Genomic DNA, 18246 nt, shown 5'->3' on the forward strand with positions numbered 1-18246 from the left:
ACAAAACAGATTTATTAAACAGAAATATTTATTATTTATTTATTATTTGTTAAAAGACTTTTACTTCTCTTGATTTTTCCTCTTTTTATAATTTGTATTAATATTTTTCTATAACATAAATTTGTGTGTACTAGTTCTTGAACCATTATCGTAAGTTATTTTGTAAGATAAGTTCCAGATTTGGCTTCACAATATATGCACAAATATAATATTGTATAGCTTCCCGTTAAAATATGAATTAAAAAAATGGGATAAGGGGTGTACTTAAATATGCTGAGCACTGTATATATGAATAAATCAGTTTATATTTTAGATCCTACACTCAATTTAGGAGCAGTGAACACTATATAGGGATGCAGTTTAACACATCACATCACATTTCAATCCACAATCCTCCCTCCCTCAACTCCATCTGCATCTGAACAGCATTAAAGCCAGGACAATCAGTGTCAGCCCTCATGCCTGATTATGAACATGTGCCACCGCTATTGAGGAAAGCTTGAACCGGGGGCGACCTTTCCCTTCTATGTGTGTTTGCGAGCGGGGTTCGCAGGGTTGTTAGGTGGGCTGTCAGTCACGTAGGGGAAGTGCAGGGTGGAGAGGGGACGTGGGTGGATGGAGGCGGTAAGTAGGTGGTGGCTGCAGGAAGCCACTGAAAATGTGTATGTTTACGCTTCAACACGCCAGTATGTTTGTTTGGGGTCAAAGAGAATCCGCGATACACATGTGGAACAATTAATGTGAGCGTCGCCCATGATGGAGTAGGCATGGCCTGCATTTACGCCCACAGGAGACCACTTACTGCCTCTGAGATGTGCTTTAATATGCAAAAATCTGCGCAGAGCCGCATGACAACCGAACAGCTCTATTATGAATGTTATTAATTATGTTTTACACCATATTAGAGGCATAGTTCACCCAAAAATGAAAATTATTTACTCACCCTTTCACTTGTTCCAAACCTGATTGCATTTCATTCTTCTGTTAAGCACAAAACGAGTAATTTGTTAACCGGAAGACATTGACATGCATTTTTTGTTCCTTTTATAGATTTCAATGGTCACAGGTTTTCGCATTCTTCAAAATATCTACATTCGTGTTCGACTTGAGAAAAAAAAGAACTCAAAATGGTTTGAAACCACTTGAGGATGAGCAAATGCTGAGCAGATTTTCCTTTTTGGATGAACTATCGCTTTAAAGCCCAAAATCAATGTCTATACTCTATATAAGCAGCTGCATTCAAAGACAATATCTAAACTTGCATGGAGTCTCATGTTACTGATCTGGAAAGGTCTACATAAAGCAGCAGCTCTGAGTTTAATATAAACAGCACATAGGATTTGACTCACAACTGGATTGAGTTTGTCCTTAGCATGGTGCTTAAATAATATTTACAATCAAATAAGATTACATACTGGATATATACAGTAACTATATTTGTAACTATGAATGTTAAACGGTAATCAATGGGCTATATGCACAGCAAGTGTTTAACAGCCAATGATGAACTTCCAGTGAAAGGTTTGATTTCAATTTCATAAGTTTCCTTTTACAGCATCGATGTTGTAATGTTATTACAGTATAATCAGTTGAATAGACTTTGGCCTAATCCCAATTCCACTTACCCCCACCCCTCGTTTAGCGCGTTCACGTAAAGTGGTAGAGGTGTCCAAATTCTTTTTAGTTTGAAGGCATTAGGCTAAAGGGAAGGGCTACATAGCCCTCGAAATAAAGATTTTTAAGGACCACATTTGAAACCCAAGGGTAAGAAAATTTGTAACACTTTATTGTGATGGTCCATTCGAGTATAAGTGGACTGTCTGCTTAATATCTGCTGATACTGCTCCTTCAACAGACATTTAACGGACTATAAAAAACTTTGCAAGTACATGTAAACCTAAACTAACCCTGACCCCAACACTAACCCCAATCCAACTCCTTATAATCTAATAAGAATTAGTCGGAATGTAACTTAAATTAAACCAACGGACCATACAAATGAAGTGTGACCAGAAAATTTCCCAGAATTCACCATCTACAATGGCAAACTAGATGCACAAGAAAGGAGATGCACAAAATAATATATATTTTTTGTCACTATTATGAGTTTTTACAACAAACAAGCATATGTTTTAATACATTCATAACCGCGTTCATGTTTTAATGCCATGCTTAAAAAAAAAAAAAAAAACGCAAAAATAAAACCCGCTAAATTTTGCGATCTATGATCCATGATAATAACCCCTGTATAGCAGCCCCACAACATTCTGACACAAGATGACAATCGAATACCCCGTCAGAAAAGTCTAGTGGCTGGGGATGACCTTATCAGATGTGCTCCAACATTAGGCACATTCAAATCAAGACTGAAAACACATCTGTTTAGCTGTGCCTTTACTGAATGAGCACTGTGCTGCGTCCGACAGATTGCACTATCATGTTTTTCTCTTCTTGTTCATTCTTTTATATCACATTTTACCTGTTTTAATGTTTTTTTTGTTTTTACGCATTTTTATTATTTGTTTTTATTTTTATTTTACTTGTTTCTTTTATTCTTGTTTATGTAAAGCACTTTGAATTGCCATTGTGTATGAAATGTGCTATATAAATAAACTTGCCTTGCCTTGCCTTGCCTTGCCTTGCCTTATTACAGGATCTGGTATAACATTGATGTTGTTTTCTTATGTTTACACAGATAAACATAGCTACGGTGTAAATGCACAGTGCAGTTATGATTTTATTGCCACATTAGAACGTTATGATAACATGATATATGCCTTCAGGGATTTCCTGAAGATAAATACCAATAAATAATGCAACTGGAATAACTACAGTAGCCACAAGCATCGATCTTATATGAAGCAAGAGATCGCAATGACATGATGATGTGTGCAGGTGCTGTAGTGCTGTCCCATTTCTTAGAGGTACATTTTGAAGCCCTTCCCCTTCACACTCTGTTTTTCAAGGACCAAGGGGAAGCGGATGTGGAAGAGGTACAAATATAGAATTGGGATTGGGCCTTAAGCATCCATTTGGTTGTGTATAGCGTAAAAAGAGACAAAAGACAGTTTAAGCGCAAGCGCCATCACTTGCTGCAGACTTGCACAGAAATCCCATAGAAAATACTGGGGTAAAATTCATTTCTATATTTTAAAGACATGGCACAGAAAAATATAATTTAATGAAGTGCTTCTTGTTTGGTCTGATGCCCACTTTATATTGTATCTCAGCCATGCAGTGAAGATCGCTGTTTTTCAAAGAAATCAGATCCTAAATGTGTCAATTTTGTATGGGATGACAATTACCCGGAAGCCTAGAGGCTGGCTGGCTAAAATTAAAAGTCTGTGTGCATATACCCCATTACAGTTACTGACAAAAATTAAAATTGAAATATATTTTGTTTGACCAGTTTTGTGAGGTGCGCAGCTCATTTAAAGGAACAGTTCACCCCAAAAAAATTAAGTCTGTCGTCATTTACTCACCCCTCACTTTCTTAAATTATTGTTGTTGAACACAAAAGAAAATATTTTTAAGAATTTTGAAGATATTTTTAAGAATTTTTTCCTTACTACGGAAGTCTATAGATGCCATCAACCATCATTCTTCAAAATATCTACTCTTGTTTAGATAAAAGAAACTCATAAAGAAAACACAAATAGAACCACATTTTCATTTTTCTGTGAACTATTCATTTAAAGGTTGTTTAGTAAGGTGATGTATCTATTAGGTCTGGGACGATAACTGGTTTCAAGATTTACCGCCATTTAAAAAAGTCAAACTGCCAAAGTTTTCTGTTATACCGTATAACCGTTATAAGGTATAAGAAACATTTATGTTTTATTTTTATTTATTTTTTTTACATGTTTTATTTTACTATTTATATTACTTTTTACTATTATTTAAAGAGCCCCTATTATGGGTTTTTGAGAATGACCTCCCATGTAGTGTGTAACACAGTTCTAAGTGAAGTGAAAAGTCCAGCTAATGCTTAAATCTGATAGTGGACAGTGTTTAAAACTATTGATTAATTTATAAAAGAGTTGACTCCTAGTACTTCAAATGAATCCTCTTGATAAATAGTCTTTAGCTGTTTCGGCATGAGGTCGATACAAAACTTAAGCCCCACCCAGTTGTTGCATGCAAAAACCAGGGAAAATTGAGCTGTCCTTAGCTGGATACTATTGTAAGTGTGAGGGAAAGTTAGTGGTATTTTCTCTACCCAAAATTGAAACTACACGCTCACGACAGGGCATTTGTTATTCGTTAAAGTTTGTTAATCAGGATCAGAAAAGACTATTGATGTAAGGGACTGTCAGTACATGGATCATCGATCAGTTTCTTCCTCCATTTCACAAGTGTAAGTAAGTGCGATTAAAAGGGTTGCCTCCTTGTTTTCTCTAGCTTGCAAATTATGTATTTAATTGTGTTTTGTTACTTGTAACAACTTGTACTGTATCAAGTTAACTCTTTTTATTCACATATCGCGAATAATGCCACCTTGAAAACGGGACACATGCCGCTTTGTTTACGGATTTAAATGCGTTTATGAGCTTGCGTTCCACTGCCGTTTGTCGTTGCTATGACCTCCTTCAGCTTTTCTTGCAGCAGTCAAGTTTTAAAACAGTTGGATTAATACTGGATTAATACTAAATGTGTGTCATGGTTAAGAACAGAGCAATAAGCTGGTGTTTAACTGCACACACATACCTGCCAACATCTGTCCCTGAAAATCCGCGAGACCGGTTATGTTCGGGGTGAGGTGTTTGAATAACACTCAGGGCCGGAGCAAGCTGAACTGGCGCTCTAGGTGAACGCCAATCATGCCGCCCTTAACCCGAAAGTGAAAAAGAAAGTGACCGGTTCGCGGATGAAAGTGAGGACCAGGGGGTTCGTGGATGCCGCTCTCACTATTCTGCCGCCTACTATTTGTATGGACGCACCGGCCCTGACAACACTCGTGAAAACCAGGTACTGTGTACTATGGTGTTAGTAACTAATATGAAGCGTGTTTGCACTCTGACTACTTCTATATTGTTGATAAGCTGTGCTGGGCATTTCACTCTGTCTCGCGCTGAATGCTGTCAGTGTCGACCAGTCGCAACAGGCTGTCATCGGTCCAATCAGCGCAGATTTGCTTCGCGCTAAGGAGGGGTTTGGGAACAAATGAATTGCTGAACGGTTCATAGGAGTTCATAGGAGTTGCTTGGTTAATTATGTAAAAATAAATTCAGATTATAAGACCATGAAAGTGTTTTTTGACCTTGCATGCATATTAGACTGTTGTTGGAGACCCTTACAACCAAAATATGACCCTATTTAATGGATAATAGAGGCTCTTTAACATTTTGTTTAGTTCAGCTACTGGTCAAAAATATTTTAAATGTTTCTAAATATAAAATACATTGTGTTCATGCAAAAAGAACTTATTTTAGAGCAGTAATTACAATAACGTGGTACAGTGAAACCGTGATATAACCATGATAAGGTTATCATACTATTTGAATCTAATACCAGCCCGTGCCTAGTATCAGTTCTCAGGTTACGACCTTTTTGAAAATTGCTACCTTGGATAGTAATGAATATGTGTTCTAGTGCTGAAATTATAAAATTAATTTTATCCAGAATTTTAAGAATGTTGCTGGCCCAAAAGATCTATTGAAATGTGTTGTATACTGCATACCAAATCAACCATTTAAACCAGCTAACACAAATAAATTCACACTGTGATAAAACAAACACACACAGGTATGTTCTGTCACAAAGGTGTCCAAAAATTGCAAATGCCCAAATGAATGATCAAAAAATATTGTGCCAGACAAACAAACTTCATCCCGAATCTCCCTATCATGTAACATCATGGAGATTCTGGGCTGCATCTTTCTCTCCCTGATACTCCACCCAAAATGCATCCTGTGCAGCAGATGAGAGAGACCACAGGCTGACAGTGCCTCGTCTCCTCAGTGGGAGAGCTGGTGGCAAGCAAATGACAGAGAAGGAGGCAACGCTGACGGAGGCCCAGCCTAAAAACCCACACACCAGCACAGGCCGTGGCCTTTCAGCCGAGCCTCCAGAGATGATGTAAAAACCTCAGAGTTCAATCAATCACGCAGCAGGATGAAAGTCGGCAGAACTTCTGCTACACGCCACTGCGACACCCATGTACAGACTGGAAACCACAACTTATTACACACAAAAATTGCAAAAGAAACAGCAGCAGACTTTATTTAGAGCGTAATGTTAGTTTGTGTTGTTAGCATTTCAGATGATATATTTTGCCGCTGGATACTATAGGGTGCTGTAAAACAAGCAGGTGGCTGACAAATGTCCCGCTCTAATGAGGCACAGCTCTCCAGTTTAGATTGCTACAACACCACAATGGCACAGTAGGACAATTGAACAAGCTGGCAAAACCCACCTGGCACGCTGCAGCTCTGTCATTGAGAGGTCACAAACTGGCAGACAGTGCCAAAGGACACTGTAAGAGTCTGGCTCACTCGCTTGTGGCTTTTAATGTCTCCTGGTGGAGAAAAAAATGTACTGGTGTCAGTTAAAATTTAGCTTGTTGTAGAGAGGAAGTGTATACAAAAAACGTTCGAGGTTACAGAAGTAACCCTTCGTTCCCCGAGGAGGGGAACGGAAGTGCCATGAATGGGAGGATTCGGATCAGAAGCCGCTTATCTGGAGAGTATTGAACGGGCCAATGAATGAAATTAATTGGCAGCGTAAGCTTGCGCAGGTGTGCGACATCTGCAATCATCTCAGCATATAAGCACACCTGAAGCCAGCAGACGCCATCCTTTTAAGCTGAAGAGACTTTCAAACAGCTAAGGGACAGTCATTATGGCGACGGAATATGGCACTTCCGTTCCCCTCCTCGGGGAACGAAGGGTTACTTCTGTAACCTCGAACGTTCCCCTTCGGTTGGGGAACTTCAGTGCCATGAATGGGAGAATATGGAAAGCGCCATAATGACTGCACCTTACCAACACCCCCGATGAGGAGATAGTCAAGCAAGCGTGACGCACCCACATCATGGGGGGCGCGGTCCTCCAACGTGTCCCTGGCCCTAATTTATCCTACTTCAACAGAAGTTTTACGGATTTAGATATATTTTTTGGGAAGTCGTGAGCATCTAGATAATTCTAGGAAATACGACAGTACGTTGGGAAGCGTGCAATCCCGATAGGGAGGACGCTGCGGAGGCCATCCGTTACCCAAGGGGGGGATAGATGGCAGAATTTACCTATGGACTAGCCCTAAAAAGGGGGAGTACGCATAGCAAAGAGTGGTTAGCGGAGAGGGAAGACACGGGTCCGCCCAGGGGGGGGACTTAACCGTGGCGGAATAAGCATATGGGATCGCCTAGTGGGGATCACGCATAGCAGGCACCTATACCCAAAACGCGGGCTGACCAGCGGGCAGACCTACAACGTAGTGGGCCAGCAAGTGACTCCTCCGCTGAGTCAGTGCTGGGGGCCACGGAGGAATCTGCAGGGCTCACCTGACGGGGAACTTTACTGACAGATAAAAAAGGCGCACGTACCTCCGTGTTAGGGAGAATGGCGCAGCAAGCGTGTTTCAACACCCTACCGAGTTGTCTCCTCAATCACCAAAGGGTTACCTAATACCCTTGAGGAAACCGGCTCCACTCGCAGATTGTAAAACCTTGCAAATGTGTTGGGTGTCGCCCAGCCCGCAGCTCTACAGATGTCTGTTAGAGAGGCGCCGCGTGCACGCGCCCAAGAGGATGCAACGCTCCGAGTGGAGTGTGCACGTACTCCCGGGGGACACGGCTGACCTCGACTCGAATAAGCGAGTGAAATGGCATCCACAATCCAGTGGGATAATCTTTGTTTCGATACGGCACTTCCCTGCTGCCGACCGCCATAACAGACAAAGAGCTGCTCAGATGATCTAAAATTCTGAGTACGGTCCACATAAATGCGCAGAGCGCGAACTGGACAAAGTAAAGAAAGGGCTGGGTCTGCCTCCTCCGGGGGCAGCGCTTGCAGGTTCACTACCTGATCTCTAAAGGGGGTGGTAGGAACCTTGGGCACATAACCGGGGCGGGGTCTCAGGATAACGTGAGAGTAATCCGGCCCGAATTCCAGGCACGAGTCACTGACTGAAAATGCCTCCAGGTCCCCGACCCTCTTGATGGAGGCCAACGCAACCAGCAGAGCTGTCTTCAGGGACAGAAATCTTAGAGATACTGATTCGAGTGGCTCAAAGGGATCGGATCGCAGACTCGTGAGAACGAGGGCGAGATCCCAAGAGGGCATGAGAGGGGGGCGAGATGGATTAATTCGCCTAGCACCCCTAAGGAACTGGATGACCAGGTTATGCTTTCCCACGGTGCCGCCAGCTACCGCGCTATGATAAGCGGAGATGGCGGCCACGTAAACCTTGAGAGTGGAGGGCGACAGCCTGCTGTCCAACTTCTCTTGAAGGAAAGAGAGCACAACACTAATCTGGCAATTTCGGGGGTCTTCTCTGCGAGAGACGCACCATTCAGTGAATAGACTCCACTTCAGGGCGTAGGCGCGCCTCGTGGAGGGGGCTCTAGCCTGAGTGATGGTATTAACCACCGCAGTCGGTAGGTTACCTAAGTCTTCCTCGCGTCTAGGGACCACACGTGGAGGTTCCAAAGATCGGGGCGAGGGTGCCAGATGGTGCCCTGTCCCTGAGAGAGTAGGTCCTCTCTCAAAGGGATCCGCCAGGGGAGGGCCGTCGCGAGGAGTGAGAGCTCTGATATCCAGGTCCGGTTGGGCCAAAGGGGCGCAACTAGCAGAACCTGTTCCTCGTCCTCCCTGACCTTGCACAGAAACTGCGCGAGCAGGCTCACTGGGGGAAACGCATACTTGCGCATGCCCCGAGGCCAGCTGTGGGCCAGTGCATCCGTGCCGAGAGAGCCCTCGGTCAGGGAAAAAAACAACTGGCAGTGAGCGTTCTCGGGGGAAGCAAACAGATCGATCTGGGCCTCCCCGAATCGCGCCCATATCAGCTGAACAGACTCGGGGTGGAGTCTCCATTCTCCAGGGCATAACAGCTGTCGTGAGAGCGCATCGGCTGCACGATTGAGCGTGCCTGGGACGTGAATGGCGCGCAGCGATTTCAGCCGCGGGTGACTACAGAGGAGCAGACGGCGGGCGAGCTGAGACATGCGGCGAGAGCGCATACCCCCCATGCGGTTGATATACGCCGCCGCTGCCGTACTGTCCGTCCTGACCAGCACGTGTTGCCGCTCCAGCACCGGTAAAAAGCGGTGGAGAGCGAGGAACACTGCCAACAGCTCTAGGCGATTGATATGCCAATGCAGCTGGGCACCCTTCCAGAGGCCCGCAGCCGCATGCCCGCGACACACGGCCCCCCAACCTGTGTTGGAAGCGTCTGTTGAAACAACAACATGGCTGGACGCCTGTCCTAGAGGCACACCGGCCTGTAGGAACGAGGGGTCGTTCCAAGGGCTGAGGGCGCGGCGACACAGCGCAGTAACCGAGACCCGGTGTGTGCCCGCGTGCCATGCGCGTCTGGGGACCCGATCGTGAAGCCAGTGCTGAAGTGGTCTCATATGGAGCAACCCGAGCGGCGTGACGGCGGCTGCGGATGCCATATGCCCCAGGAGCCTCTGAAAGAACTTCAGTGGGACCACTAGTTTGCTGTCGAGCTCCCTCAGACAGTTCAGCAACAGGCGAGCGCGTTCCTCGGAGAGGTGCGCTACCATGGTGATCGAGTCCAGCTTCATCCCGAGAAAAGAAATCCTCTGCACGGGGGCGAGTTTGCTCTTTTCTCGGTTGACCTGAAGCCCCAGTAGGCGGAGATGCCGAAGCACCTCGTCCCTGTGCATAATCAATTGCTCCCGCGAGTGGGCTAAAATCAGCCAGTCGTCGAGATAACTGAGTATGCGAATGCCCGCGAGCCGAAGGGGCGCTAGGGCACCCTCCGCGAGTTTGGTGAAGACCCGCGGAGACAGAGAGAGCCCGAAGGGGAGGACCTTGTACTGCCACGCTCGACCCTCGAACGCAAACCGCAGAAATTGGCGGTGGCGTGGAAGAATGGAGACATGGAAATACGCGTCCTTCAGGTCTATGGCTGCAAACCAATCCCGAGGACGAACGCATTGGAGAATGCGCCTCTGCGTGAGCATTCTGAACGGCAGCTTGTGCAGACAGCGGTTCAAAACGCGCAGATCTAGGATTGGCCGTGACCCACCGCTCTTTTTGGGTACGATGAAGTATGGGCTGTAAAACCCACTCTCCATCTCGGCTGGAGGAACCGGCTCGATTGCACCCTTCGCCAGGAGGGCAGCAATCTCCTCTCGCAAGACAGGGGCGGACAGGGGGTTGACCCTGGAGAAATACACGCCCGTAAACTTGGGGGGCCGTTTCGCGAACTGAATCGCGTAACCGAGTCTGATTGTGCGTATGAGCCACCGCGAGGGGCTGGCCCGCGCTAACCAGGCAGGCAGAGCCCTCGCTAATGGAGTCATCGCTACAATCGCTGACGTACCAGCGGTGGGGCAGCGCGGAGTGGGTGTGCTGATCCGGGAAGCACGAGGGTCCCGCGGAAAAGCTGGAGGAGAGTGATTCGCTCTGGCTCCGCACCCTGACTCCGGAGAGGGGGCTGGAGGGCTGAGGGAAGGGAGACCGTCCCCCCAGCGCTCGTGAGCCACTGGCGAAGCACGTAGAGTCTGCGAGCCGGAAGGCAGCGCGTCCCGGACTGGCAGAACTCGTGCAGTCACATCCGGGGAAGGGAAAAAGTGCTCTTTTACTGATGTTTTGGTGGCACTGAAAAGTACCGTTGTTATCGGGGCCCCGCCCTCCAGCGGGGAAAGAGCAAGTTTCCTCTTCTCCGGATGGCCTGTCTCAGGGACGCTTCGCGGTCCGTTTACCGGACTTAACGGCGCCCTGGGCAGGAGGGGCTGCCTGCTTTCGAGGTGAACGCCGCGCCCGCTTGGCCGGAGGCGCAGGCGGGGGCGGGGCAGCACTCGTTGGCGGGCGCCCTCGGCGAGGAACAGCGGAGGTGGATGGCTCGGCGGGCGGAGCGGGCTTACGGCCACGCCGATAGATGACATTGCCCATCGCATCCGACTGCTCTTTCACCGCCTTGAATTCCTGGGTGAATTCACCGACGGTGTCGCCGAACAGGCCAGCCTGGGATATGGGCGAGTCAAGAAAGCGAACTTTGTCAACGTCGCGCATATCGGCCAGGTTTAGCCAGAGGTGGCGTTCCTGAACCACAAGTGTGGACATCGTCCTCCCCAGCGCACACGCGGCGGACTTAGTAGTCCGAAGAGCATAGTCGGTCGCGGTGCGCAGCTCATGTAATAAGCTTGGGTTGGACCCGCCCTCGTGCAGCTCGGCCAGCGCCTGCGCTTGGTAGCGCTGGTAGGTGGCCATCGCGTGCAAAGCAGAAGCAGCCTGGCCCGCAGCCTTATAAGCTCTGGCTCCGAGGGAGGCAGACAACCTACAGGCTTTGGACGGGAGGCGGGGCAAACCCCGCCACGTAGAGGCGCCGCGCGGACAAAGATTGACCGCGATAGCGCGCTCCACTGACGGGATCGCCTCATACCCCCTGGCAGCTCCGCCGTCAAGGGCGGTGAGGGCGGAGGCACTCGCAGCACGGGCAGAGAAAGGTGCCCTCCAGGACTGCGTGAGCCTACTGTGCACTTCCGGGAAGAAGGGGACGAGAGGCTTCGAAGGCTTCGCCTTCTTGTCCTCTACGTAGCACCCATCTAGTCGGTCCGGCCGCGGAGCTGGGGGATAAACCATCTCCAACCCCACGGCCGAAGCAGCCCGGGAAAGCACGGCTAACATGTCCGCTTCAGGATCCGATTTGACAGCGCTCACCTGCCCGGAGGGGGCGAGCGGGTCCGGATCTTCGTCGGACAGTGAAAGCCCACCCTCCGATGCCGCGGAGGACATCTGATCTCCGGTGTCAGCGAGTGTGAGAGCTACCATCTGGTTAGACGGATCACTCTCACCACCCGAAGCTTGGATGGAGCGCCGTGAGGAGCGAGAGGTCCGCGAGCCCGTGGGCGGCGGATTAGCTCCCGCTGAAACCCTCAGATCTGCCCGAGCGCCCGCTGCTTTTTTAGAACAGGAGGCAACTGGGGTGGCTCGCTCTCTTGCGAAAGTTAGCCGCGATCTTAGCTGTGCAACGGTCATGGCATCGCAATGACGACATGAACCGCCCGCGAGCACCGCATTAACATGCTGGACCCCCAAACATGCAATGCAGTGATCGTGTCCATCATCCGGAGACAGGAAACCCCCGCATCCAGAAACGCACAGTCGGAGCGCCATCCTGAAAAGGACGTGCTGCACGACTGTGTTGCTCTTTTAGGAAAGTTGCAACTATACGCACCGCTCTGGAGGACCGGACCCAAAGAACCGCAGGCAAGGGAGTAACCCAGCTCGACCGTCTGCCACCGCGAAGACCCACTCTGGACCGGGAGACACACTCGTTCGCTCTGAAGTGCTGATCAGCAAGAGGAACCCTCATCGACTCACTCAGAAAGGATCTGAAGCGAAAAGGATGGCGTCTGCTGGCTTCAGGTGTGCTTATATGCTGAGATGATTGCAGATGTCGCACACCTGCGCAAGCTTACGCTGCCAATTAATTTCATTCATTGGCCCGTTCAATACTCTCCAGATAAGCGGCTTCTGATCCGAATCCTCCCATTCATGGCACTGAAGTTCCCCAACCGAAGGGGAACTGCATAACTCAGCCATATGATGATGATGAGGATGATGATGATACAGGAGAAATCAAACGACTTCAGTAATTTCACTTTCTATGTTGTCAAAGTACACAGGGGTACACAATTTATTCACTATTTAATTAATTTCAAGTAGTTATAAACATAAATGTGTGTCTTTCTTCTGTTGAACACAAAAATATTTTGAAGAAAGCTGAAAACCTGTAGCACGTTATCTTAAAGGTGCAGTAGGTGATCTGCCTAAATGCTAACCAGTTAGCATAATACTTTTGAAAAATAATCCCTTCCCGGCTCTCCAAAGCCACGCCTCCTGATATCACGAATGCGCACATTAAAGATGACAGAGACCACAAATAGATCATGTCAATCACCAGTTAGAAAACTTTATAGAACTTTATAATCTACAATTCTGAATGAAAAACTGTATCTAGCACATTTTTAGTTGTATAGTTAGCAAGTATAACTTGTCATAATGTGCAATATTTCATGCAAGGACTGCTGTCCCTCTAACGTGATTTGTCCTAATGCGACTGTACGCTTCGTGTTTGGCCGGCTGCATGCAGGAACTACACTTGAGCCATACTGACAGGCTATTTCAGAATATTCAAAGTAGCATGGTAAACAATATAGGGAGTGCGTCACAGGTTGTCATTGTTCAAAAATGAACCAATGTGAATATAAAACCAACTTCACCTCAGTAGAGCAGGCTAGGAGGAATAGTGCTTTTTACTGATGTTTTGTTGTTAAACTACAACAACGACATTATCGATGCTGTAAAATGTCCCTTATCAAATTGAAAATAGTCACATTCATTTTTCGCCTGAAGATTTCAGTGGCTGAACAACACATTCGTGCATAAAACCCATTCATAACAACAAAATCTACATGAGCTTTGCATGACTAAAAAAGATTTAAAACAGAACATGGCCTGTCTAAAAGAAATACTTCAGCCAAAATTGATTCAGGATTTTAAAAAGTTTTGATTCAGCATTTGTTTTTACTGCTCCGCAAATAGTGGATCTGTGTGAACGGCTGCAGATGTAAATCTACATTTGTTGACATACAGTTTGGGCTACTTATCAGAATTATGGGAAATGTCGGCCGGACAATATTTTAATTGGATGAACATTTTTAAGTCTTATGGCTTACACAGAATATAAAAATACATATACACTTAGATCATTTACTTTAATCATTACTATTGGAATGTGAAGATACTTTCAACCAGCACAGCAAAAAAATGTTCCTGAAGAATCACCTTTAACATACATAGAACAAAAAGCAGAATCTATGAAGGTCAACAAGTTTTCAGCATTTCTCACAATGTCTTTCTTCGTGTTCAAAAGAAGAAAGAAACTCTGATGTTTGAAACAAGTGAAGGGCGAGTAAACTATTCCTTAAGTAATGTTGATATACATGGTTTGTAGGGGTTCTATGAAGTAAAATCAAAGTCAAATTTAATTGTTAAATGTAAAATATTTAATTAAACATTTTTAAGGTTAGCTCCAAACAATTATGAATCATTTGAAATCAATACAATACAATATCTTCTCTTAAAGTGAATTTTTTAAAATTGTCACCAGGAATTATAAGGTTCTATCTGATATTTTTGTCAAAATTGAGTTATTGACAAATTCTTATTAAATGACAACTTATTTACATTATGGGATGTTTTTTAAGAAGTTGTTTACATTTTAAGACTTTTTATTTAAAAAAGAAATGTTACACACATACTGTTTGCTACGGAATGCAAAAATTTGAAGCTCAATATCTCAAAATCATTCAAAACGCAGATAACTCCATAGTGGTTTTAATTCCAAGGTGACGAAATAACTATAGTGTATCAAAATACAACTTTGTGTTGATCTTGGTTATGTTTATTTATTAATTTTACTTGTAATTTGAAATACTTGTCATTTTAGCATGTAATTCAAAAAACACTGCTCCTTAACACTAGTAGTAAGGGAATAGTATGGGAATAGCTTTACTGTACTTTCTGATCACAATGTAAAAAAGTCATGATTTTTCTCACTATTGTCAATTAGTGATACACTCGGAAATGATTTAAAGAGGATTCCTTGGATTTACTACCTTTTTTTTAAGTTAAATGAACAAAAACAATTTATTTAGGCTGAATTTATTTTTTTTAATCTAACAATTTAAGTTGAACATTACTAAATTTATCACTTTGCTTAAATTCAACACATAAAAAGATGTTTTGCAGACATCATTTTATTTTCAGTGTATTAATGTTTAATATTAGTATTTATTCTTTAAGACACAAAGATTTGAGAAGTAAAACATCCTTAAAGGATACTAGTAAGGCCTTTTTAAGATCTAAAAAAACTTTGAAAATAGTATACATTTGATTTTCTATTTATTTTCTTCGACTCCCTGAACTGTCTCTGAACTGTTTCTAGCAACAACAAAAAAAAAAGATCAATGAACATATGTATGCATGCAAGCATATCCACATAAATATGCAAGACAGAATGATAACACATTTAATTAACATTCTTTGCGATTAGTGATAAAGCGTGTATTTCATAAATTAAACATTTCCTTCACTATAATTTCAATTAATTCTAGCAAATATTTATATTTCTTGGAATATGGGGGGATGATTGTGTGGGTACAAGATTGCACCCAAAGCAAAAAGCACAAGTTACATTTTTGGTAACACTTTGGGTCTGATTTGTTAATTTCATTCACAACCTAATATGAACTAAGTATAGTTTTAACACATTTATTAACGTTTTGGTCATTAGTCCATGGTCCATCAACTCAACGTTAACAAACACAACCTTTGTTTATATTAATGTATTACTACATGTAAATATACATTAACTAAAATGAATAAATCCTGTAGAAGTATTGTTCATTGTTAGTTCATGTTTCTTTTCTTAACATTTACTGAATTTTCAAAAATGAATTTAAACCTAAAAATATGCAATTTGTTCTTTATATGTTTTGGATGAATCCATTCAGAGTAAAACCTTCAGGTCTTGATGTGCTCACTTATTTTTCATGCTGGTAGAGACAATTAAAGCAGAACTTGCTCCCTACCGGTTGATTAGGAGCAATTAGTCTCTGAAAGGATTTTATACAAGGTTAACCTACACTCTTAAAAATAAAAGCACCAGGAAGAACCAAAAATGAGTTTTCAGAGTTTTCAGAGTGATGTCATGAAATAACCTTTTTTGGTTCCCCAAATGACATGAGATCTTCAAAGAACTCATTTTCCTTAGTTTGAAGAACATTTTTATAATCTAAAGCACATTTTCCCACATTTCTCATGGAATGAAAATGTTCCATGAATGTTATAGTTTCTTGGAAGCATCAATGCCCATAAAGAATATCATGTTATAAAGGGATAGTTCACCCATCATTTATTGTTCTAAAACAGCTGAACAAGTAAGAAGATACTAGGAAAAAGGCTGGAAACCTGTAACCATTGGCTTCCATAGTATTTTTCTACTATGAATTTCAATGGTTACAGGTTTTTACCATTCTTCAAAATATATTCTTTTGATGACATGATGGCATAACTTTCAATTTTGGCTGAATAATCTTTTTTTGTTTTTTTGTAGTTGAACATGAGAGAAGATGTTTAGAAAAAGGTTGGAAACCTGTAAACATTGGCTATCAGGGTGTTTTTTTTTCCTACTATGGATGTCAATGGTTACAGGTTTCTAACATTCTTCAAAATATATTATTTTAGGTTTAAACCAAAAAAAAAAAATAATAATTAAATACTTGATCTGGTTTAATACATTTTGAGCATGAGTAAACGATGGCAGAACTTTGATTTTGCATGAGCTATCCTTTTTTCTGTCCTGTTAAACATTAAAGAAGAAGTTTAGAAAAAGTTTGGAAACCTGTAACCATTGGTTTTCATCATATATGTATGACAATGGTTACAGGTTTGTAACATTCTTCGAAATATATTATTTTGTTTTCAAAAGAACCAAAAAAATAAATAAAATAAAAATTCTATCTGGTTTGGTGCAAATCAAGTGTGAGTAAATGATGGTAGAACTTTCAATTTTGGATGAGCTATCCCTTTTTTATACTGTTAAACATGAAAGAGATATTTAGGAAAAGGCTGGAATCCTGTAACCATTGGCCATCCTATTGTTTGTTTTTCCTACTATGTATATCAATGGTTACAGGTTTCTAACATTCTTCAAAATGTATTATTTTGCATTCAACGGAACAAAAAAACACCCACTCGATCTGGTTTGGAACAAGTCGAGCGAGAGTAAATGATGGCAGAAATTTACATTTTGGGTGAGCTATCCTGTTTTTTCGCACTGTTGAACATGAAAGAAGATATTTAGTAAAATACACACCAGATGCGCCACGACACGTTGCGGATATGACAGTTAAAATATGAAAGAAGAAATTTTGAAAAAGTTTGGAAACCTGTAACCATTGGTTTTCATCATATATGTTTGTCAATGGTTACAGGTTTGTAACGTTCTTTAAAATATATTATTTTGTTTTCAACAGAACCAAAAAAAAAAAAAAAACACTTGATCTGGTTTGTTATAAATCAAGTGTGAGTAAATGATGGTAGAACTTTCAATTTTGGATGAGCTATCCCTTTTTTATACTGGTAAACATGAAAGAGATATTTAGGAAAAGGCTGGAATCCAGTAACCATCGGCCATCCTATTGTTTGCTTTTCATCCTATGTATATTAATGGTTACAGGTTTCTAACACTCTTCAAAATATATTATTTTGCATTCAATGGTACAAAAAAAACTCCACTCGATCTGGTTTGGAACAAGTCGAGCAAGAGTAAATGATGGCAGAAATTTACATTTTGGGTGAGCTATTCCGTTTTTTCGTACTGTTGAACATAAAAGAAGATATTTAGTAAAACACACACCATATGCGCCATGACACGGCGCGCTATTGACTGTTTAAAATATCACACACTGGACGCACATTCGCATGATATTTAATATGAAACAATTCAGATGGCGCTCTGTGGCGCAGCAGAAATATGAATAGTGTCCTGAATCGTGGCTGGGCACCGCGGCCAGCCGCTGACTTGCGGCGCCGGTATATGTACCTGATAGAAACCTATGTTTGAATTCTAAAATGCATGGTGCTGCGTGGCGCGTTGTCGAGCAATGCTTCTGGTGTGTGACCCCCTTTAGTGTTTGTTTTTCCTACTATAGATGTCAATGGTTACAGGTTTATAAAATTCTTCAAAATATATTATTTTGTGTTCAACAGAAGCAAAAATAAAAACTCAGTAAGGTTTGGTACAAGTTGACTGTGAGTAAATAAAGGCAGAACTTCAATTTTGCTTGTGCTATCCCCTTTTTTTGTACTGTTGAAGATGAAAGAAACCTGTAACCGCTGGCTTTCATTGTACTACGTACTACTATTCTACTATGTATATCAATGGTTACAGGTTTATAACATTCTTCAAAACTATTTATTTAGCATTCAACAAAAAAATTGGAACAAGTCAAGCAAGAGTAAATGATAAAAAGTAAAAGCAGAACTT

At 43.1% G+C, this 18246-nt stretch overlaps 1 protein-coding gene across 1 annotated transcript in view; it reads right to left on the bottom strand.

Moving 5' to 3' along the window:
- Positions 1-9951: 9951 nt before the first annotated feature.
- Positions 9952-18246, bottom strand: part of LOC147835341 (uncharacterized) — a 221907-nt gene continuing 213612 nt past the window's right edge. Inside the window, exon 2 of the mRNA XM_087268147.2 lies at positions 9952-12717. Coding sequence (XP_087124273.1) covers positions 10866-12305 — 1440 coding nt within the window. The 5' untranslated portion in view covers positions 12306-12717 and the 3' untranslated portion in view covers positions 9952-10865. The remainder of the gene's footprint in view (positions 12718-18246) is intronic.

The sequence above is a fragment of the Danio rerio genome, chromosome 9 (genome assembly GCF_052040795.2).
Source record: "Danio rerio strain M-AB ecotype USA chromosome 9, GRCz13ab, whole genome shotgun sequence".
NCBI lineage: Eukaryota > Metazoa > Chordata > Actinopteri > Cypriniformes > Danionidae > Danio > Danio rerio.